Source organism: Ochotona princeps, chromosome 17 (assembly GCF_030435755.1).
Source record: "Ochotona princeps isolate mOchPri1 chromosome 17, mOchPri1.hap1, whole genome shotgun sequence".
Taxonomy (NCBI): domain Eukaryota; kingdom Metazoa; phylum Chordata; class Mammalia; order Lagomorpha; family Ochotonidae; genus Ochotona; species Ochotona princeps.
This window is the reverse complement of record NC_080848.1, coordinates 36,803,539-36,828,284: the sequence shown is the minus strand read 5'-3', so window position 1 is coordinate 36,828,284 and position 24,746 is coordinate 36,803,539. Positions and strand designations below refer to the sequence as shown.

At 40.5% G+C, this 24,746-nt stretch overlaps 2 protein-coding genes across 4 annotated transcripts in view; one reads left to right on the top strand and one right to left on the bottom strand.

The window, feature by feature from the left end:
* The window catches only part of EFCAB5 (EF-hand calcium binding domain 5), a 131,323-nt gene extending 121,237 nt beyond the window's left edge, over window positions 1-10,086 (bottom strand). Inside the window, exons 1-3 of one of the 3 annotated variants that reach the window (XM_058675956.1) lie at window positions 9,994-10,086; window positions 7,431-7,850; window positions 739-872 (exon numbers count right to left, since the gene is read on the bottom strand). The gene's annotated coding sequence lies outside the window, so the exon portion shown is untranslated. Of the gene's footprint in view, window positions 1-738; window positions 873-7,430; window positions 7,851-9,441; window positions 9,459-9,993 lie in introns of those variants that run through there. The other 2 variants (XM_058675958.1, XM_058675957.1) reach the window with 2 other exon arrangements.
* The window catches only part of SSH2 (slingshot protein phosphatase 2), a 225,664-nt gene continuing 210,665 nt past the window's right edge, over window positions 9,748-24,746 (top strand). Inside the window, exon 1 of the mRNA XM_058675962.1 lies at window positions 9,748-10,024. Within this exon, the coding sequence (XP_058531945.1) occupies window positions 9,962-10,024 (63 nt within the window). The 5' untranslated portion in view covers window positions 9,748-9,961. The remainder of the gene's footprint in view (window positions 10,025-24,746) is intronic.

Genomic DNA, 24,746 nt, shown 5'->3' with positions numbered 1-24,746 from the left:
AGCACATTTTATGCAAGTTAAAACAAGGAGGACTGAATCAGGAAGAATTTATTGATATGACCTATCAAATTCTGGATTTAATTGAACAGTTATAAGAGACACTAACCATTTAGTTAAGTTCTATAATGATTCATGCTTAATTAAATGGAGATAGCAGGACTTCCTTGGCATAATGTAGAGAAAGAATCCAAAGGCTTAGGGAAAGAGAAACGTTGTAATGAACCTATGATGTGTGATCTGGACATCTGCTTCCGCCTTAAGTACAACCACCAAGAAGACTCGTAGCGGAAGACTCGTAGCACGATGAAATTCTTGTTTGCATAAGGCTCCTTTACTATGACATTGAGAAATGTACTAATGGGTGGTAATATCTCTATCCTTGAAGAGCTATGTTGTAGCTTTCTGTAGGCTGTGCATGATAGTGGAACATACTAATATTGAGACAGATTGCTTAACATTCATGAGGGTAATGCATTTCGGAGTAATAGAAGCCAAATGTCAGAGTTTGAGCAATAGGGAAGCTGGGCGCATTCATTATAAAGGGAAGTAAAGACACAGTGTTAATCATGTTTTTTGACCCTCAAGGCTCTTTGATTGTGGCTATGGTGTTTTGAGGAACAAAACAGATGGCTGGCTAACTAAAATAGCAATCATTTACATGTGATATTTTTAAATAAACAGATATAGTGGCCAAAAATATGACTGTGGTCACCACAATGGGAAGTTCTGACTTCTTACCCAGTTCTTCAACTGAAGGGAAGGTCAGGTTCCTTTGAGAAGCATTCACTCACTGCATACTGCCACTAGTTTACACTGAAAATCTTCCAAGTCTTCTCCACAGGGACCTAGCCATTTTCTAAAATGATTACCTGCTGAGGAAAAGAAACACAAAAATTTTTCAGAGATCCCTATAGATGGGCTCTGATTTAATATAAATTTGAGGATAATCAAAACCAGTTTGCCAGCTCAAGTAGAATTGTGCAGTAGCTATGTGAGGTAGAGTCATATCTCAGGTTTAGATTATCATGAGCTGAGCAGGGCCACAGAACAAGCTTGTGATAATTTCATCAGTTCCTGAATCATAGATATAAGTGAGTGGCAGAATCTCCATGTTGGCTCTCTGGTTCTAGAAAAAGGATCACTATGGTATGAAGAGCCACAATGAAATCCTTGGATTATAATGTCCAACTGACCCTTGTGACCAGGATAGTAAGCAATATACACATAAGCTATATATATATATATATATATATATATATATATATATATATATACACACACACACACACACACACACACACATATGTATCTTCCCTGGAATCAAGGAATAGGTACAAATATTAATCACATCATTAGTAAAGATTTGAGAGAAGTAGGGGCAGTGAGAACTATTTCATGCCAGTTTAACTTGAGTATTTGGTATGTGAAGAAAGTAAACAGATCTTGGAGAACAACTATATTACTATAAATTTAATCAGGAGATATCTCCATTTTCAGTGATTTTCTGTATATAGCTCTTTATAGCAGCAAGTCAACATAGCCTCTGGCATGTGTTACACAGCTATTTGACATACTAATACTCATTTCTCCATGTAAACTGGCAAGGAACACTGGAGGCAGTTTACTTGCTAGGACCAACAATATACAGGTTGAATATCCCTAATCTGAAATACTTGGGACCAGGAATGGTTCAGATTTCAAACTTTTTTGGATTTGGGGATATTTGCATATACATAATATTTTGAGGACAGTCCAAGACAAAACATAAAATTCATAGGCTGAGGGTAATTGGATATGGTGTTTTCAAATAATTTTGTATACTAAACAAATGGGGGTATATTCTATTTGTCAGTGTGCAAAATATTTTAGATTTTGAGTTTATGAATGTTAGATTTGCAACTTCATAGTCCTGTCTCACGGCTACAATTCTTCTGTTCTTTGCCATAATATAGACTGCAAAGATATTAGGCAGCTTGACCTTGCAGTCAGCCTTACATAAATTCAATACATTGGTGACAGTATGGTAACTGTATTTGAAGAGTAGGAAATAACAAGGTCTTTAACAGTCTTCATGAGACATATGCAAAGTAGTGGGAGATGGCTTCCGTTCCTGGTATCAACTTCCCTATCAGTAAAGTGTCAGTTATTACATTATTGTTTCTCCTCCAGACTACTCATTTTTACTCCTTTTTAAATGAAGACTGAAAAATCACGTATCTTTGCCTTACCAGTGACTCTGTTATACATTGCTAACTGGGGGCACCTGAAGAGGATCCTAATGCTGAAGGAAGAACAAGAGACTCCTCTTTCTGGTCTACCTCCTGATTTCTTGTAGCCTCAGGTTCATGTGTAATTGACTTGATTAATGTCTCTATTGGTAGAAATGTTTCTGTCGTGTAGCAACAGTGAAAGGCAGTTTGTAGTTTTCCTATAATTCTGTAATTTTCCTCTAAGTTCTGTAATTTTCATTGATGCCAATACACCAACACACTGGCCAGCCAGTGTTTTTATCTTAGAAGTTTGGGTCCTAGACAGCCCCTCCTCTAAGCTCAGACACACTACCAACAGCTGAGTAACACCTTCTCCTTAAAGACCTGAATTTTTAGTTTTGTGAAGCTTCTGTAAGTTTCTAAACTTTTCCTTTGCTATCTTTTTTTTTCAGCACTTAAAGTGGTATTAGTTGCTCCCGCTATCAGATTTCCCATTTTACCTTTTTAATTACCTACTTAAAAACTTATAATGGGGTACTTGTAAAAATTAATTAAATTTTCCTTGGCGATAACTGGTGAAGTTTCTACTGCCTGTCTGAACACTAATAAACAAAGCTAGTAAAATTTAAAAAAATATTATAATCAAGTGTCATGCTATAGGACCCTGAAGTCCAAGAGGGTTTATGCTTTGCATTAATTCCCAAGAAACCACCCAAGAGTTCAAGAGGTAGAGACACTACTTACAGAAGTGACTGATGGCAGCTGACTGGTCACACAGCCTATGTATACAATGTTACACAGTTCGAGTAAACTAGCACAATTGATTTGTAGTCAAAACAGCTGTGTGTATTCCCCAGCCTTTTTTTTTTTTAACAAGCTGCAGCTGTATTGGGCTCTCTTTGTTCTTCCCCAACAGATCTGACTTAAGATATTTGATTGGGAGTATGTGTGGAAACTGGTTATCCCAGAGGCGATCCCCAGAACATAGAATTCCTTTTTACGGGAAAAAGGCAGTATTAACAGACTTTCCTACACCAGGAAATGCATGATAGAATCATACTTGAGTGACTTTCAGCTCTTAGATATTATCCCTATCCATGCTATACTAACATACTTGTAACTATTTCCAGATCATTTCAGATGTAAGGGATTGGATTTTAAAGGATAGGACCATTATTTCATTTCGTTCAACCAGCCCTCTTTGCTTTCTTTTTTTTTTCTCCAGCAATACACTTAATGATATAAACTGTAGTCTTTGAAGTGATACCCTTCATTTGGTGTGCAAAGAATGAGTTACAGATACACTCTAAGATAGTAATCTAGCCAGCTCTAGGAGTGGCCTGGAAGAACTAGAGCAGTTGGTACTTGCAGGTAATTCATCCCTGGCCAGAAGCAGCATTCTAGGGATTCTCAGAGTGCATGTGAAGAGTCAGGAGCTGATGTCTCACGCAAGCCTGTCCGTGAGTTCCCTAGTGGCAAGTATGCTGACGGGGTTGTGGATAAAAGCCTAAGTGTGTTCTTCCACCAGAGCATCACATTAAGAAAGATGCCATGGTGTATCTTGTTGCCCATCATAAATACTGAATATTTTTTTTAAGATTTATTATTATTGGAAAGCTGGATATACAGAGAGGAGGAGAGACAGAGAGAAAGATCTTCCATCCGATGGTTCACTCCCCAAGTGAGCTGCAACAGGCCAGTACGCGCCAATCTGATGCCGGGAACCAGGAACCTCTTCCGGGTCTCCCACGTGGGTGCAGGGTCCCAAAGCCTTGGGCCGTCCTCGACTGCTTTCCCAGGCCACAAGCAGGAAGCTGGATGGGAAGTGGAGCTGCCAGGATAAGAACCGGAGTCCATATGGGATCCCGGGGCGTTCAAGGCGAGGACTTTAGCCGCTAGGCCATGCTGCTGGGCCCATAAATACTGAATCTTAAAGATGCTGGAGGAGTGCACATCCCCAGGTCCAGGAAGCAGGACCCATAGCCTTAGGTGTGGCTAAAAAAGATCAGGAGGCCTATCAGATGTTTCTGATGGATTTAATTATCAATATATCTCTTTATATATACTGGATTCTTTCCTTTGTTTATGTCTTATGTTGCCTTTAGTTATGTCCAAATAACCTGCAGAATCATTACTTCATATACTCTACATATTAGAATATTGTCACTCATTTGCAATATAGACAGAACACCAAAAGATTTTGAGTAGATCCCGAATCTAGTCACATTATCCCAAGGTATTTCTATATTGCATTTCCCAATGGGAAAAAAGAGCTATTAAAGTCAACTAAATTGTGTAGAAGACAGGGCTGCAGACAGAACTGACCCAGAAATTGCAACCACCAGCATGAGCATAAGCTGATTTGGGCGACAGAATGTGCTGGACCCTGTACTGGCAAGCACATACAAGAATCTGGTCTGGGAAGTTTCTTTGGGGACCCTCGAACTGAACCATTGGACTCAGAATTCCAACCATGGAGAGAATTGCAGGATCCATGTTCTGATTATGAACTGCATATGTCAGAGCTGGGCCTTCTCAGTGGCTAGACAAAGCAGTGGACAGCATATCCAGCTGCACATGGAGGATATAGCAATCCATGGAACCTGTAGAAGACACCTGGTACCATAACAGAAGACGGAGGAAAGAACAAATTAATCAACTACCCCAGCCAAGCGTTGGCAGTGAATATATGGGCAAATGGAGACTCTAAGTTGGACTATGTCAGCCAGTGGAGTCTGGAGAGATTTCATCATGCTTGGGGTGGTGAGATTGCCAGCAATACAAAACTGTTGAACTATCAAAAACCTCTTGAGCAAGATCCTCGAAGCATGCTCCATGCCGGGGACTCTGGGATGGCATTGGGTGGCTGTCCCCCAATCTAGGGTACAGAAGCAGTTGGGAGGCTGCGTGTCGTTTCTTCCCCTGTCTCCCTCCTTCCCCCAGATACAGGAAGGCAAAAAGAGAATGTAGAAATAATGGTCTCATCCACCTTCATCTAGCCCTTGACTCTTTGCACCCTAATCAACTATGTAAAAATCATCAAAAATAAAAAGTTAACCACAATTTATACATGTACATTTTTAATTGGTGTGAAAATTGTTTTATAAATTTCATCCCCTAATTGTATAAACTAAGTTCTTATTGGTAGTGACTACCAGGACTCTGAAGAAATCACCGCCAAACTGCTTTCTTTAGGAATGCCATATAGTCATTTCAATAGTAGAATCATATATTAAAAATTATACATTCACCAAAGCAATCCTAGATTTTCCATTGTTTTTAAGATTTGAAAACTTTCACAAATTCAAAATTTAATATCATTCTTAATATCATTTTTCACTCCAAACATGTAATATAAAGAAAGCAAACGTTTCGTTTCAGCAAGCCCCATATAACTGTCTCAAAATCTCCTTTAGTTTATCCCAGTGTGCTGTAAAAAATTTCTAGGGATGTCATAATGTGGGGAAAAAAAAAAGATTGAGAACCCTTGCTTTAGTCTTTGGATTAGGATTCTTAACCTGGAGTCTCTTTACGGATTTGGGGGTGTTTCCTAAATATGCAACTACATCTTTCTGAAGAGATGGATAACTTTCACAGGTTTGCAAAACAGAAGGACCAGCCAAACTGGCCCTATGGTTTTACCTCTGAAGTAGCTAAAAATTAAAAGGACATTACTATCACAAATAAGAAGAGAAAAGGTACTGCGAATAGAGCTAGGACTTTTGTTTTAAGCTCCCTCTTTCAGGAAGCCAGCTCTTGGCTTCTCTCTTCTTATAGTCAGCTAGTAGAGTAGGAGGATCTTAGGCTCTTCCCTCTATAGCAGTAGGCACCTCCTCTCTCAGGTCATCAGAAGACCAAGAAGAAACCAAGGTGAGGCCCAGGGAAGAATATGGAAAAATGAGACAGACAATGTACACTTCAAATGCTCACATGTGATCTAGCTCACCTCAGGAAATAACTATATTGGGACCTGTAACCAAAACCTGAAAACCAGTATCATTAATATCACATTTCCTTAGACCTCATCTGTGTTGCTGTACAACTTGGTAAATACCCAGACATTTTCTTATATGTCTATATTTCACTTAAGCCTCCTAGAGGTAACTAAAATCAAGGTACTGATAAACTACACAGCAATTATTTGTTGATGTGTTTTTTTTCCCCTGCTTATAGGCTGTGAACACCTGAGAGGCAGATGAATATTTATTTTGTTCTGAAGACAGTGTATATCATATAACACAAACATTTTCTTTTTTACTGGTAAATAAATTAATAAATCCACACCAGTAGTGTCCTTAAAAGATAATATACAGGGTCCAGTGCAGCTAAATCCTCGCCTTGTACCCCTTGGATCTCATATGGGTGCCAGTTTGTGTTCCAGCTGCTCTGCTTCCCATCCAGTTCCCAAAGCCTTGGGACCCTGGGAGACCAGAAGAAGGTACTAGCTTCTGGCATTGGACTGGCTCAGCCCTGACCATCGCAGCCGCTTGGAAAGTGTACTAGCAGGTGTAAGATTTTTCTTCTCTGTATCTTCTTCTCTCTGTAAAATCTGCCTTTCCAATAAAAATAAATAAATAAACCCCTTTTTAAAAAAGTAATATATCAGTAAGATAATTTCCCCTGCAAACTTGTAACTTAAGTTCTGGTTGCAAACAAGCCTAATGTGAATTTGAGTATCATATATAATCCAATTTTTTAAAGATTTATTCATTTTTATTACAAAGTCAGATATACAGAGAGTAGGAGAGACAGAGAGGAAGATCTTTCATCTGATGATTCGCTCCGCAAGTGACCGCAACGGCTGGTGCTGCCGCAATCTGAAGCCAGGAACCAGGAACCTCTTCCGGGTCTCCCACATGGGTGCAGGGTAACTAAAATCAAGGTACCCGCATGGGAGACCTGGAAGAGGTTCCTGGTTCCTGGCTTCGGATCGGCTAAGCACCGGCTGTTGCGGCTCACTTGGGGAGTGAATCATCGGATGGAAGATCTTCCTCTCTGTCTCTCCTCCTCTCTGTATATCTCTGTATATCTGGCTTTCCAATAATAATAAATAAATAAATCTTTAAAAGAAAAAAAAAAAAGAACTGGCACCCATATGGGATTCCGGGGTGTTCAAGGTGAGGACTTTAGCCACTAGGCCATGCCGCTGGGCCCTATAATCCAATTTTGACTAGGATTTTATCACTTTAGATATGTTGAACAGAAACTTTGTGTACTTACCTACAGATGAGACATATCTTGATCACTAATCTACTCTTGTTCTGAAAAGGCATGAGTTATGTCTCCTTGTTCTTTTTACTTCATTTTGCTTGAATCTGTTTTATACACAGAGGGTATGGTCAACAAAAAGTTGACTTGGAACAAACTTTAGAGAATAAGAAAGCTGTCTTGGGGTGGGCATACAGCACAGTGGTTAATACGCTTTTTGAGATTCTGCATCCCATATCAGGTGGCTTGGCTTCCAGTCCCAGTTCTGCTACTGACTGCAGCATCCTGCTGATTCTCACCTTGTTAGGTAGCAGGTGATAGCCAAGTAGTTGAGTCCCTGCCAGTTACACGGAAGACACAGAATGAGTTCATGTCTCCTGGTTTCAGTCTCATCCAGCCTTGGTTATTGCAGACATTTGGTGAGTGAATGCTCTTCAAATAAAAAAGTGAATAAAACAAGTGTCCTGGTTACATATAGGACTTTGTAGTTTATACTGAACTTTACCATACTTATCTTATTTGATCACAAGAATTCTATAGGTTAGGGGTCCACTGTATGGATGAAGGAATCACAAGAACAAATTATTTGCCTAAAATTTTTCAGAGCTAGAACTAGAAACTAGGTCTTTTGACTCCAGTGGTAGTTCTCATTCCCCACATTAGGTTAATGGAATGAAGCCTCTTATGTTCCAGAAAAATTTCTCAAGAGTATATTTCTCCACATAAGTAATCATGTTCTTATGTCATATGCCAGTAGAAAAGTTCATTTATTAAGACCTACTGATTTGAATAATTTCTGTTCCTAGAACCATACTTTGGTTTATAAATTATATATATTCATTTGAGCTCAATTTTCAGTTCATTCAATTTCTTAGCCAAGCAGTAAGCTTCCTGTTTGGTTTCTTAGGCATTGGATCAAAGTACTTAGCTCTGAACCTTGCCTTCTCTTTTCCTGTTTACTGTGTAGCTCTGGGAAAAACAGACTGTTTAATCTGTTGAACCATCCAGCTTTGTTTCATTTCGCAGGCACTCTTCATCACCGCCAGGGGGCAAAAGCCTACCAGCAATTTTCGCTGCAATACCCCATAGGACTGTACAGTACAGGGACCCTCAGTGTCTCCTGATGGAACCTCCCTGCTAATTATTTCAACCACAGGGCCCCAGAGAACAAAGGCTTAGCACAGAGGGCTCTTGTGGTCCTTAACCGTACAGCAGACAGAAAGAGCTCCTGACGGTCCTGTCAGTTTAAAAGGAGCAATGAGATCCCAGAGTGTGAGTGACAAACAGGAGGAGGAAGGCTTGAATAACTGCAGAATCTGGCGGAGTTTGCCTGTGCTCCCTACAGCTTTGAAATGTACGGTGGTATTCACCAGCTCATCTACTCAAAGAATAGCTTTGCCAACTCGCTTTCTCTGTGTAAATAACCAATGGTATTTGCATTGTGTGGGTTTTTCCTACTTTTAATCTTGATTTTTTTTCCATTGTATTCTTGGTTTGTGTCCTAGTGAAAGTTTACCTTCCAGAAAAATGGTTCCTTTAAAAATACATTTTAAATCTGTAATTCACATGTGTACTAAATAATGCAAGCTAGCGCTGAAGAAGAATCCAGAAGGGGCAAATCCTGTTTTAGATACATTTTCATGTCACGAAGCAAGTGGGAGATAAATAGCAGATGGGACCCTTACCAGTTCTCGAGGCCTCCCAGGCGCCCTCAGCCACAGTCACCTCAGGAATAATGAGTGAGGCTTTAGACTCAGGTAATAGAGGAAGCATGAGGGTACCACGAAGCTCTCCAGGGCATAAAGATGAAAATCCTTCTTTCATAAACTCTCTTAAAACACTAAAAGAAGGGGGTGGGAAGCTCAGAAGCAGCCCTGCCTCCCCCAGATCCCCCAGCGCTGGGTCAAAGGTGCCCTAGCTTAGGCCAGCCCGATCCATGCCCAGAGAGAGGATCTGAAAACGTCCTTCCTCAATGATCACCTCGGTTCTTTCTCTCCAAGGTTGGTTCAGCGGAGCGCCCCACCTCATAAAATGGTTGTCTCTCCAGAACGAGGACGCCCACGGGCCCCTGCGCTGCGCCTCCCTCCGGCGCCGGGGGTCCCTGGGCCCCCCGCTCGCTGCCCACCCCAGCTCGCAGCAGCGCGCCGCCTCAGGCTGCAGGAGGAAGCGCGGGAGGGGGCGCGGCCCGAGGAGCACGCTCTCGGCCGGCTTCCGGCAACTCAAGGGTTACGGCGAGGCGGCGGCGCGCGCCGAGGGGAGAGGCGGTTGCTGACAGGTGGCGCCTGCGCACTGGGAGCGCTCATTGTGCCCCGCAGCTGCCGAAGCGCCCGCCCGTCCGTCCGCCCGTTCGGCGCGTCAGTCGGCCAGAGTCCGCGGGTGTGTGCGGAGCCTGCAGCCGTTCCAGCGGCCTCCTCCTCCTCGTCCTCCTCCTCTTCCTCGTTCCCTCACCCCGCTCCTCCTTTCCGCATCCCGGCTCCGTCACCCTCCCGCCCCCCACACTCGGGACAAGAATGCCCTGCCCGGAACAGCCCAGCAGCGCCTAGATGGCTTTGGTCACGGTCCAGCGGTCGCCTACCCCCAGCACCACCTCCAGCCCCTGCGCCTCGGTGAGTCCCTCCCGGCGGCCGCTCCGCTTGCTTCTGTCACTGCGGCTCCGCTTTGCCTCAGCGGGTCCCGCCGAACGCCACTGCGCACGCGCCGCGCCGCTTCCCAGGCCTTGGCACTCGGCTGCCGCGAACCCCCCCACACCCTGCTGGGAGAGCCGAGCGGCGGGAAGTGCGGGACGTGGGGCTGGGTCCTCCATCACCCCGAGCACCTAGCTCCTTACGGTCCTGGCCCCGGAATCTCCTGTGGCATGTCTTCCTTTGGCTTGAGCACTTCCTTTCGGGAATGAGTCATTCTTGCTTTTCACCCTCCCCCTTCTCACACCTTCTGTTGCCGTGCTGCAGGGAGAGGACCCCTTTAGCTACAGATGCATCCCCTTCCCTCCACGCCCCCCCCCCAAAAAAAACCACACGCCATTTCGGAACCCGGTCCAGTCTTTGCACTCTGCACACCTTTCTTGGGACCCGCCGGGGTGTGTGCCTCCCCCACCCCACCCCTGTCAGTCACTTGCTGTCCTTTTGGGGCTCAGCACTGCTGAGCCTTCATCAGACTGCCGAGCGGCAGTTACTTCTGTTTTCTTCCTTCCCTTGAAGGGTAACCGTCATCTCTGCTTCTTGAGCCCCGTACCTCTCCTCCGCGAGCTCCGGAAGCAGCTAGTGCTGCTTGAGGTCTGGTGCCGATTGATTTCCATCTTGGGGACATTTATGCCTTACCTTCATGGCTCGTGATGGCTCTTGTTGGTGGGTCTTGTTGATACATCTCGTAACTTCAGATGGCTGTGCCCATGAAGCATGCTACCAGAAGGCAAATACCCAGGAACCAGCCTTTTCCTGCTGGGTCCATCTTTGCCTTTGCTCCTAGCCCCACCCCCACTCCTTTACACTCTAGTCCCTTAGTGTTCATTATTGGAAAGATTTATTATTTTTTAAAGGAATTAAAATATTGCACCAATGGAACAAAATAGACTAAAAGAGAAAAAAAAACAGTCGGATGTGTTAGTGAGAAATAGCATGAAAATATGAACCACTAGGAACTTATCTTTGAACTTCTTACAGGATTTTCATTTTAAAAACTGTGATGGTAGATTTAATAGTATCAAGTTGCAAAAACGTATCCAATAAACATTGAACCAGCTTTTACTGTGAGGGAAATTGGGTTGCTACTAATCTTTATGTGCTAACTGAAGTGCAAGCCATGGTATCTTGAAAGCAAGCTGGATCATGATTTCGATGTAGTTCCCTGGATTTCACAATTCTGGTGTGTACATTCTTGGTTTCTTCCCTTTTGAACTTGTTATTGCAATTTGTGTGAAGTAATGGACAGGTAGATTCCCATTTAAGAAGTGATGATATTTCAGAGGTTAATTTATCTTGTGATTTTTTTTTTTTCAGAAAGAAAAGCTGGGATTCTTGGGGAGAAGTTTAGGGAGGCAGTGTGCAGTGATTGTAAGGAAGAGTTTTCTGACACTGGAGGGCACAGCTTTGCAACGTAGCTGGTGCTCATTGCTGGAGAAACTCAGGCAAAGCCTGGTGCTATAGAGAATTCCTGCAAATGGGGACACATCAGGTTCTTTCTAAGTCTTTATGGTTCTGTGATTTAAGAATAAATGGACTTAAAAAGGTGGTAAAACATTTTAGGACCCTCTGAAGACTTCTTTAGGTGAATGAGTAGTATACAGTAAAGCCAAGTCTACTTCATATGACTTCATTAGTCATAATTTGGCATACGTTTAGAATCCTGAAGTACGTTATCAGTTGTTTGTTTTAAGAATGGTTTAGGAGCTGGACTGGGAAGCGCAGAAGCTGGGACACGAACTGGCACCTGTGTGGGATCCTAGCACCACAGGTGATGGCTTAAGCTGCTGTGCCACAAGACAGGCCCCGATAGTTATTTTAGCATAGATAATTAAATTGATCATGTGGTAAGCCAAGTTGTTGAGCTCAATAATTGGTACATCTGTCTACTAGGCTGCTTATTTCAGTGATTTATTCTCATGCTTGGCCCTGCGTGCAAAGGAATCCTAGGACTGGTGTGTGTGAAGAACAGTCAGCAATGTTAGCATGACTGGTAAGCTAGTTACCCTGCACTTCACATTGTATTCCTTTCTGACTTCATCCAGCACTGGGTTCATCTGAGTTGTCTCATGGTCCTTGTGCTGCAGTATTTCACTGCCATCTGACCTGCATATATTTTGCTTTACTATCTCTTGTTGGGTGAATAGGTTGCATTGTTTTGAGAGAGGGGAAGAAAGTATGAGAGAAATAATACCATAAAGGCAATTGTTTTGTGACGTGGGAAACTTAAAATTATTTTTGGTAAGCACTTAAAGCATACTATTACAATTTTCCGCTATAGGATGCAGGATACTTTAATACTGTCAGCTCCACAGCATTTTTTGTTAGGTATTAAACAATTGATTCATCATCTACTAATTGTGAATAACCATTATGGATAATAATTATGGATACATTGACCTGTCCATCAGTATCATATTATGTGGGGCTGACAGCAGTGAAGGAAAAAGAGATAAGAAGTGAAAAAGTAGAGAGTGAGTAGAGTTGGGGGCAATGATGCTACCTGGACATGAACAGTCGGTTTGTAATGGCTATTAGTATTCTCTGAATACCAGTTAAGATAAACTCACTCATGGCAATGGTATCCAAATGAGTACTAACTATATCTGACATCTTCATTGTGCCAGGCATTAAAGGCCAGAGGTATTAAAGAATGTTGCATAGCCAGTGAGTGGTTGAGGTTGTAATTCAAATGCAGATGCTTCGAGCATTAGAGCCTGTGATCTTTTCCTCCTTACAGTGGCTCTCAAATTAGTTCTTGAATAATATGGGTGAGGTGTCTCTCACTAGTTCTTAAAGGGTCAGTTGAATTTTTATAGGCTAAAATAGAGCTAGGGAGAAAATGGTATTCCAAGTGGAAAGAATCCATGTACTCCAAGATTTAGAAGCAAAAAAAATGCAAGGCGTATCTGAAGGAGTTATATAAACCAGTTTGAGAGAGGATTTGTTCATTAAAATAGGAAGGGCTAAAGGTAAGTTGCTGCTGGGGCCGCACAGCGACTGTCAGGCTTACAAGTTTGAACTTGATAGAGAAGATAATGGAGAGTCCTCAGAGATTTTGAGCAGATAAGATCACAGTGGTGTTCTGAGAAATGGATCCAGTCGCTATAAGCAGAGGGATTTCAGAAAGGGAGAGAGAGCTGTAAGCAGAGCCAGTTAGAGGCCAGTTGTACTGGACCAGATGTGAGATAAAGGCCTGAACTGATTTTGAGATTGTAAGAATGTGAGGGCTTGTGAAGGCTCAAAGAAATGAAAGACTGATTGCATATAGAAGAGAAGGAATCTGAAATGCCAGCTTGTTGGGACACAGTTCTAAATACTAGATGTCTTCTAATTAATAGGGAATAATTTTAAAAATAATTTCTTCCTAAATTTTTCTGATATGATTGTATAGAACAAGTATCAAGATTAAAAAACTTCCTGAAGATCACATAACTGGTGGATGCAGGAAATGCACTAGAATTAAATTCCTTTATTCTTTCTCTATATCTTCCTCTTATATTAAAAGTGAAGCAGCACAGGCATTTCCAATACAAACGCCTGTCAGTTGAGTAAAGGAACAATATTTGAGGTATAATCAAGAACTTATACTTTCATTGGAGCCCATGTATCTTTAGCAATCTTTAGTATGCAGAACAAAATTATCCAGTTATGTGTAAAGCATTTTTAGGTGGTACCTTCATTTGATACCTGTTAACTTTTCATTTCTACAGTATTTAAAAACTTGGATGTTTCATTTCCCAACCTCTACATAGATTACCAGCAAGAAAGTAGGAATAGAAAGTTGCATGCTCTGCTGACGAAAGGCCATTGTCTTCAGCTGTTGGTTGGTTTCATAGCAAAAGAAGATAGCTGGTGTAAGAAAGAAACAATTCTTAGCTGTAAACACAGGGACAAATAGTCTGTTCGTTAATGAGAAGTGTTACATGAGAGGATTCCAAAAAGTTCCTGCGAAATAGAATTAAAACATAAATCTAACATAAACTATCAGCTTGAACACTGTTTTATAACTGATGTCACCAGATGTTTAGTTCATCTCTAAAGAACTGAAGATCCTAGAAATTTAACCATGTCACTGTAGTCTTTTTTAATATTAGCTGAAGGAAAATAGATGCCCTTTAAAAATTTTTTTTTGAAGATCTGTTTATTTTGCTTGAAAGTTCTAATTACAGAGAGAGAGGCAGAGGTCATGCATCCACTTGTTCACTCCTCAAATGGCAACTATGGGCCAGAGTCGGCCCAGTCCAAAGCTGGGAGCCAGGAGATTCTTCTGGTCTGCCATGTGGGTTCAGGGCCAAAGGACTTGGATCATACTCCACTGCTTACACAGGCCATTAGCAGGGAGCTGGATCGGAAGTGGAGCAGCCAGGACACAAACTGGTGCCCATTTAGGATACTGGCACCACACTTGGAGGATTAGCCTGCTCTGTCACTGTACTAGCCTCTAAAGCTGTTTAAATATTAGAAAACAAGTCAGAAGAAGAGATGTCAGGACTTTAGGGTAGATGCCTAATTATTTCCCACTGAAATTCACACAAGTGTGGAGGGACAGAATGAGCAAGAGCATTGTCATGGTAGAGAAGGACTCTTTGGTAAAACTTTCCCAGGTGTTTTTCTGATGAAGCTTTAGCCAACTTTCTCAAAACACTCTTGTAGTATCTTTCTTTGACCCACCAGTAAGTCAACAAGCATATCCCTTCAGCATCTAGAAAAATTGTTGCTGTGACGTTTGCTCTTGACTAATCCACTATTGGTTTGACTGGAGCACTTTAACCTCTTGGCAGCCATTACTTGGTTGTGCTTTGCTTTCCAAATTGTACTGAAAAAGCTGTGTTTCATCTCTTGTTACAAATCCTGTAAACTTGTAGTTTAGGAATTTGACCACACTTGTTTAAAATCCCCATTGAAAGTTCTTCTGTTGTCTGCAGTTGATTGGAGTGCAACAGTTTTGGTACCCATGGAGAAGAAAGTTTGCTGCACTTTAATTTTTTTTTATCAGAATTGCATGAACTGAAGCCAGTTATTCATGGTATTGTCCATTGTTTCTTTTAAAACTCTATGGGCCTGGCACCATAGCCTGGAGGCTAAAGTTCTCACCTTGCACTGCTGGGATTCCATATGGGCACTGGTTTGTGTCCCTGCAGTCCCACTTCCCATCCAGCTCCCTGCTTATGGCCTGGGAAATCAGTTGAGGACGGCCCAAGGCCTTGGGACCCACCACCTACGTGGGAGACCTGAAAGAAGCTCCTGGCTTGGGACTGGCTCAGCTCCGGCCATTGCAGCCACTTAGGGAGTGAATTAATGATGGAAAAAATCTTCCTCTGTGTCTCTGTATAGCTAACTTGCCAATAAAACAAACACTTTATTTATAAGCGAGAGAGCAGGTAGAAGTCCTGCCTGCTGATTCACTTCCCAAATGTCTGCAATATTTAGTGCTGGGCCAGGGTTAGAGCCAGGAGCTGAGAACTCCATCAGCTCTCCCCTGTAAGAAGCAGGGTCCTCACTACTTGAGATGTCACGTTCTGGCCTCCCAGGGTCTGCACGGGCAGGAAGCTGGAATTTAGAGTCAGAGATGGAGTTCAAACCTCACACTGTGATATGCGAGTCAAGTATCCTAACCAGCATATTATCCAGTAAGCCAAAAGCCCCTGCTTGGCTGTTGTTTCTGTTAATATTCATTCCTTTTGGTTAAGACATGAACAGTATTAATTTTTTTCCTGGTAATTTGATGCAGGTGGTCTTCCACTGTGGCCTTCATCATTAACATCTTCTCATCTCTTCTTAAACAAGTGATGCATTATAAAAGCTACTGATTTCTTTATCGGCATTATTCCCATCAACTCTTTGGAAAGCATCAGTGCTTTCACCATTTTTCGCCATAGATTTGAAAGTCTTGCTTAAATTTTAACAGAATTCTTAATGCCGTTGTAGGTTTATTTTTTTAACCTTAGTGCCTTAAACTAGATCCTGCTGAGTTCTTTTACAATGAGTTAGTACAAGTTTATTTTGTTGCAGAAAAATTAAATCTGTTAATATTTTTTATAATGTGCACTGATGTTTTGAAAAACCCTTATATGTTCATGGTGATGACTATATCATCTAAGAAGGCTTAATCTCTTTTTCTTGTCTTGATTGAATCAGTCAGATTTAGTGTAGTGGTTTTTAGATAGATACCGATACAAATTTCAGAAATTTTGACATGTAAGATGCATATTTGAATTAATTGGCAGATTCTTTTATGTATATCTTATTTTCTGGTGTTGCTGGATAAATATATAAGATATTGTAGAGTTACACATATTCAAATACAGCCACTTCTGTCTCCCTAAACAGAGAAAACAAAGCCAAGACAATTTCATAAATTGATTTGTATGCGATATAAATACTTTCAAGTGCTGCATTTGAATTTTTGAAAAAAGTCTTAAAAAATTCTAAAATGACTTTCATGAGCTCTGGAATCCATCACATTACTATTGTAGGGAATTTGAAGATAGAGAAAAGTACAGCAAAGAAAATAAAAGATACATCTTAGTATTGTGTTTTGTAAAAATGAAATGCTGATGTATATATAATTTTGCATCCTAATTTTTAAGTTTGGCATATCGTAGATATGTTGCAATACTATTTAAATGCTTATATTATAACTCATGTTGACCATTCCATTATTGATGAACATACAGATTTTTTTCTGTCTATTTCTACCATAAATGACATTGTGAAGGAACATCATTGGGCAAAAATACTTGACTGAAATTGTTAGGGTTCTAAAAAGTACAGTTAGGGAATCAGAATATAAACAGTTTTTAAGCACCTGTTATTTATGCTTTTTAGAAAGGTTCTTTCTTTTTCTTTTTTTTAAAGATTTATTTATTTTATTACAAAGTCAGATATACAGAGAGGAGAGACAGAGAGGAAGATCTTCCATCGATGATTCACTCCCCAAGTGAGCCGCAATGGCCGGTCCTGCGCCAATCCGAAGCCGGGAACCTGGGACCTCTTCCGGGTCTCCCACGCGGGTGCAGGGTCCCAAAGCCTTGGGCCGTCCTCGACTGCCTTCCCAGGCCACAAGCAGGGAGCTGGATGGGAAGTGGAGCTGCCGGGATTAGAACCGGCGCCCATATGGGATCCCGGGGCGTGTTCAAGGCGAGGACCTTAGCCGCTAGGCCACGCCGCCAGGCCCATGAAAGGTTATTTCAATTAATGTTTATTCCAGCCAGCACATTATAAGAATGTTTATTACCCTTAACCTAATTAATACTGCATCTTCTCATTTTGCTTTTAAACATTTACTGATTTTGAGACTGAGGAGCTTTGTTGGTTTGATTTTATTTTGTTATTAGGCATTTTGAACATCTTACTTATTTATTTGAAGATCTATTTTTATTGGAAAGGCAGATTTACAGAAAGAAGGAGAGATAGAAAGATCTTTCATCTTCTGGTTCACTCCCCTAATGGCTACTACAGCTGGAGCTGAGCCTGTCTCAAGCCAGGAGGCAGGCAGGAGCTTCCACTGGGTCTCCCATCTGGGTGCAGGAGCTCAAAGATTTGAGCCATCCTCTGCTTCTTTCCCAGACTATAAACAGGGAGGTGGATTGGTAGTGGAGCAGTCCAGACAGGAGCTGGAGCCCATATGGGATGCTGGTACTTGCAGGTGGAGGATTTGCCAGTTAAACCATTGTGCTGGTCCCATTTTGAACATTTTAATATGTCTATCTGACATTTATATTAGAAATTTAAAAGGAAATATATTGAGATATAACCTGAAGACTTTAAAACATAACTGTTTTAACAAGTATGCAATTCAGTGACATCTAGTAAACTTACAGAACTGTGTAATCCTCACTTCAGTTATATATTCTCTCATCGTAAACTTGCCATTGTTCATTTTTTCTGCTGTGCACCTCCTTGATATATTATGAATAATCCTTTATTTATTGTAAAGTTTCTCTTTAAATCAACTTGTATCATCTTTGAAATAAATTGTACAAGTCAAAGTTTTGCTAGTGAGACCTTGAACGAGCCATTTTTGCTTATTTCTTCGAGCTTGTCTTCCCAACTCCCTGCCTTGCACACTGCTCACAGTTAAGCTGACATGCTGTGCTTCCTTTGAACTCTAGGCTTTTGCACATGCTGTTCCCTTTTCCTAGAACACTTCTCCTCCATCTCTTTACCTAACTAACTCCTACTCATCCTTCAGGTCTCAGTTTAAGTTTCACTTCTGGGAAGCTTCCTTGACTGCACCTCCCAGATGATGGTAGGTGCTCCTTCTACATGCACCATGGCACCCTGTACTTGCCCATGATGGGACGTGACTCCTTATTGCACTTGGTCTTTGGATTGCTTATCTCCCCATCCTTTAAACTAGAGGCTGGGTCTGTTTGCGTATTTTTGTATCACCAGGGTTTACAGCTATTTAATGTATTGATCAATGGATATGAACATACTTAATGATTTTTCTACATTTTCAGGCCTTACAATGTTTTTAAACATACTAAGCTATCCCCAAGAGCCCAAAGATAGAAGGGATTAGAACCGGTGCCCATATGGGATCCCGGCGCATTCAAGGCGAGGACTTCAGCCACTAGGCCACTGTGCCAGGCCCTCAGATAACTTTTACAGCCTGCTCTGCTTCTTGCTTATCTGAGCAACACAAGTACTAATCACAGTGCCCCTGAATTTCCTGTTTGTCAGGGGAAAGTTTAATGAGGTTCTCTGGCTCTGAAGGAGTGAAAGATTCGGTGGTTCCCTAGACTTCCAGAAAAATAGGGGGAAATACTTCATTTATTGAGTGGGAGAGGATGTGATTAGAAACAAACAGAAAGAAGTAATACTGTGTCCCACTCTAGATTTTATGGAGCTATTTGGTTCACTTTATGAAACAGTTATTTAACACTGTACTTCTGAGTCTGAGGATATTTATTGACTCATTTATACTGCCAGTGGGATTCCTGCAGCTGGTTTAGACCCTGCCCTCAGTAAGCTTCAAGTGGGAAGAATGGCATTCAGTAAGCAATTAGATTACAAGTAGCAATCACAAAATAATTATGGTGGGTGGCCTATTTTAGAGCTTAGTTACTCTTTATTTCTTACTTTCAAATTTTGACTTGGTAATGGCTTCATTTTTTAAAACTAGAGAATCTTTGTCCCAGGTTGTAGATCTCCACAACTCAGTATGTTGTGTGTGACTTTGTAATGACCCTGGAGAACCATACAGAATGATTACTGCAAATGTAGTCTTTGAAATTCTTCTTCCTCTGAGAGTTTATCGATTGAATAGACCATGCTTAGCAGCATTTTAGTCTACTGCATATTTTGCGATATAACAGGACAGGTTTTTGCAAATGGTCACCTTAGTTGGTATACTCACGATGGTGTTTTTAATGATTAAGGCTACAAATCTTGTGGCAAAATAGGTATTTTTTTAAATTTGGAGAATCCAAAGAGACTGAATTTATTCATGGATTTAAATGTATTCTTTGTACAAGGAAACAGCAGGTGAGAGGAATAATCTGCATAACCCAGCCATTCCAAGCAGCTGGCACTTGAAATCGAATGCAACTCTAAGAATATGCATTTCCAAAGCAACTGAATGAACACATGAATGATATAACAAGGTCTTTGGTTGCATTTGTTATAGTTATAAACAGTTTCTTCCTAGAATCAGTATTTTAAAAAGCTTATACTAAGACCGTTGTAAAGACAGTATTTTTATTAGTCGTCAAGATCTGTCTCTACAAACTGCAACTTTCTCAACTCTGAGCATTTTAAATCTGATTGTGTGGTTTTTGATTAAACTTCAAAGAAAGCTATTGACTAGAGGAAGCCTGGTTAGGCAGCTGAAAAATCTAGGAACTCAAGCACTTGCCTTTAAACATTCTTTTATGATACAGAATCAAACATTTAAATTTTAAATTTTATGAGAAGAAAAATATTCTCTATTATTTCCGTTTAAGTATTTTTTTAAAACATTCAAGCTATATGGTAGAATTTTTAAAAGATTGTCAGATTTGCAGAGAGGGGAAGAGGAGGAGGAGGAAGAGAAATGGAATGAGAGAGTAAGAGAGAGAGAGGGAGAGAGAAGGTTCCTCCATCTTCCCAAATAACCACAACAGCCAGGTCTGGACAAAGTCGGGGACTGGAGCCAAGGAACTTCTTTTAGGTCTCTCACATGGATGCAGGGGCGTAAACACGTTCTGGCATAGTGGTTAAATTGGCTTTAGGCTCTGGAGTCAGATTCTGAAGTTAAACTAGCTCTGTCAATTGCTTGGCATATGACTTTGGGCATATTAGCCTTGCTAAGTTTCAGTTTTCTTATCTGTAAAGTGCGGCTGGTTGTAATACCTATCTTATGAGATTAGTGTTATTTCCTGTGAAAGAACAGAATGCATGCTTAGCAAAGTGAGTGGCTCTGTTGCATAGTAAATGTTCAGTAATTCCTAGATTAATTCTTTGCATTCTGTGCAGTATTATGTACAATACTTAATTTTTTAAAAAGAATGGTAGTTTAACTTTCAGTGCCATTATAGATGGCTTATTTTGGTATGTACTGAATTATGTCAAATATTTGCCTCAAACATACTACTTTCTAAAAAGTCATACACCTCGATGGGAATCAGCATGACTGTCTTTATGAGTTACATTTAAAAATGGTGGCAATTTTTTTGTGGCAATCTACAGCTACCAGTAAAATTCTTTCTGGATGGATGCAATGAACTTTTGTCCCAGTTTAATGTTCAGTGGGCACAATTGAGTCATCTTTAAAATAATTTAACTCTTGGCTTATATTATCTGTTTGTATAACTGACAAGAAATATTTGTACTTTGGAGTTAAGTATGGCATTTTTTGAAAGTGCTTGCAGTTAAAATCTGTATGATTTAACTGTTCTAAATGACAGCCTCCTTGAAATGTCTTGGACTTTTGATTATTTTTGGAATTTGGGGTTTATTTATGAATATTGCTTTGTGGTGGTTCACAGAATTTTGGAACTAGAAATTTACTCTTTTACTGTCAAATATTTTTTGGAGTTTAACTCTAAGAATAAATGTCTGAATAGCTCATCTCTTGGGCAGTTTTTTGTTAGCGTGGAAACCTTATTCTACTACATCTTTAGTAGGAATTAATTGATTCTCTAGAATGCTAGATACTTAAATGGCCACCTGGGATCTAAACTAATTGAAATATTCAGCAGTACCATAAGGATCCAGGTTCTTTATTTCTTTTTGACATTGATGGTATGTCAGACTTCTGTCCAATACTTGTCTCCACACAAAAGATGATTTTATGATTTTAGGCGTTACATCTGTGTTTGTTGCTGGAAGTGGTAAAAAGATACACTACCAGCACTGACTGTGCCTGTTATTAAGAAATCAAAAGTTTTCCCAGAAACCAGTACCCCATTCCTAGCAGACTTCTCTTTGACTCTGACCAGAACTAGATTATATGGGCACCTCTAGTTGCGAGATAGTAATCTGGAAAAAATGAAGTGTATGACTTTCTATCTTAATCATTGTATGTCGGGTGGCAAGGGAAAAGGATATTTGGAATGGATTTTTTTCAAACTTTGACATAGCAATCCTGCAGATTTATCTATCACCAGTTTGTGGAAACGTCATAACATATGTTGAGTCTTATTTCAGTACTCTAATATTTATTTCTATCAGTCATTTTTTAGATTTCCAAGAAACTCAAACTTGGGTTTAAATTCTGGTACAGGGATTGTTGGCAGTGTAATACTGGTTGAGTCAGCTTAATTTTTGCAAGCTTCCCTCCCTTTCCTCATCTGTAAAACAAGCATATAACATTGTAATGCATCATAGTAAGATGTAGAGATTTTGGCATCAGATGAGCCTGAGTTGGATTTCTCTTTCTGCCAAGTAGCTTACATGTTCTCTGTGTAAGTTTCTTCCGCTGTAAATTGGGGCTAATATTTGTTCCCTGCTCACAGAATGTTGATGAGGATGGAAAGTACAGTGAAGTCCCACCTTAATATAGCACTAAAGTGAGTTCTTATAAAATCAGATATAGTAAAAATTATCCTTGAAAAAAATTCCTTAAATCACCAATAAAGAAAAATATACAGGAGGAAGCATTTAGTCTGGTGGTTAAGACTCCTGCATCCCATGTTAGAATACCTGGGCTCAATTTCCTGCTCCAGTTCCTGACCCCAGTTTGCTGTCAATATAGATCCAGGAGGCAGTGTTGCCAGCCCAAGTAACTAGGTTCCCACCATCTGCATGGTAAGCTTGAATCTTGTATCTGGCTCCTGGCCTTGGTTCAGTGATGCCCAGCAGTGTGGGCATTTGGGGAAATAACCATTGAATGGGATCTCTCTGTGTCTTTCTTTCTCTCTCTCTTTCTCTGTATCTGCCTTTCAAATAAAATAAATCTTTTTAGAAAAGAAATGACTGATAAAAAAATACATAATAACATTTTAATGCAAATTTATCCTCTACATAGGACATACAATCAAACTAGCGTAAATTGAATGTACCTTTCATTCAATTTCAGAGTTTTTATTGATGAGATGCTTAGCATAGAAGCTGACCCTTTAAAAGACTGAGTTCACATCTGTTGGTTCATTCCCCAAATCCCCACAGCTTGGGCAGGGCAATGGCCGGGGCCAGGATCAGGATCCATGAACTCAGTTCAGGTCTCCCAGGTGAGTGTCAGAAACTCAATTACTTAAGCCATTTCTGCTCACATGAAGCTGGACTGAGGAGCCAGAGTTGGGAATCAAGCCCAGGCACTCCAGGTTTCTTAACCACTAGGCACACCTACTCTGAACTGGCTCTTTTAAGTTTTCAGTAAATGATAGTTGTTATTTTTACTGTAGATATAGCATGTAATGTTTGGAGATGGGGAAATTGAGGTTGTTCAGGCTCAGCTTGTCACTATGCAACATGGAGGAATGATCTTTTCCCCTTCCACATCATTCAATATTTGTAAGAGATGAATATAGATGAAAGAGAAATATCAGTATTTTAGAGATAAGGTTATAGAAAAAGCTCTGACATAAATGCTTAAATTTATAGACCAGGGGCAGGTGTTTGGCACAGCTGTTAAGACATCACTTGGAAAACTTGATCCCTATCCCATGTTGTGTCTGAGTTTGAACCTTCCCTCTGCTTTTCTGATTCTAACTTTCTGTTAATGTGTACCACATATATGATCCCAGTTACCCACATAGGAGACCTGGATTGAGTGCTTAGCTCTTGGGCTTTGCTTTGATCTAGCCCTCACTATTAAAGGCATGTGAAAAGTGAATCAACAATAGAAGATCACTTTTTCTTTCTTTTACTTTTAAATTAAAATGAAAATAAAATTATAGACAAAATTAATGATTCCCAAAATAATAAGCACTTCCGTAATTGTTTAGATTGTGAAGTATATTATTCAAATGAAATAATACTTTTATATTAAAAATGCTTACTTCTTCATTTGGAAAGAAGAATCTTTATCTGCTGGTTCACTTCCCAGATGCTTGTAAAAGCCAAGAATGAACCAAACCAAAATCAGGAACCCCAACCTATTTCCCACTTGGGAAGTACTAGAGCCATGCCTGCTGCCTCCCAGGGTGCACACTGCCAGGAAATTATACTGGAAGCAGTGTAGCTAGGATTCAACCAGACACTCAACATCAGATGCTGTGACTTACGTGCTTGATTCACATGCCTGGCCCTAGAATATTCCATTTTTAAATGCAAACAAACAAAAAACATTGTTTCCTTTCAAATTTATGATGTAAAGGTTTTCTTTTGTAAGAGTTTTTTTTCCTTAAGATTTATTTATTTTTATTGGGAGAATAAATTTTGCAAAGTGAAGGAGAGACAAAGGAAGAACGATTTTTCATATGCTGTTTCACTCCTAAAACGGCCACAGTGGCTGGAGATGAGCCTATCTGAAGGCAGGATTCATGAGCTTCTTCTGGGTCTCTAACGTGGGTGCAGAGTCCCCAGGACTTAGGCTATCCTCTACTGCTTTCCTGGGCCATAAACAGGGAGCTTGGATGGGAAGTGGAGCAGCCAGCACACGAACTGGGGCCCACATGGAATACTGGCACTTGCAGATGGAATGTTAGCTGGCTGAACCATCGCAGCAGCCCTGGAGTATAAAGATTTTCAAAAGGCAAAGTGATAGTAAGGAGTCTCATCAAGAAAGTTAACCGTGGGCAACTAAAGCTATACAGAGCCATAGACAGTTGCAAATGATCTGTTTTGTGATGATGATATATATGTCTAACAGGATCTTTTACTACTCACAAAAATATGTATTATGTGTACAACAGTATGATAATCTTTGTATTCTTATTCTCTGAATTGTAACATGTATTTGTTGATTAAAATGGGACATGAGTTGCTGGAGTCATACAGTAGTGCTTAAATATAAATAATCATATGTAGATAGGGGCATACATAGAACTCTAGTATCCCCAGAATTGTATTACAGCAAGGGAAACCAGGTTTCTTAGAGGAAATGTTTATTTTGCTGATTGCAACAGAAAGGAGTACATGAGGATCCAAAATCTGAAAGTAAGAATAACAGTGGTAGACAGGTAAAATTCTTCAAGAGCAATAACATCTTTTTATTCAGGTGCTGTCAGGTGATTTTTGCTGGAAGTAGTCTAAACTTGTATGTTATCATTTATTACTT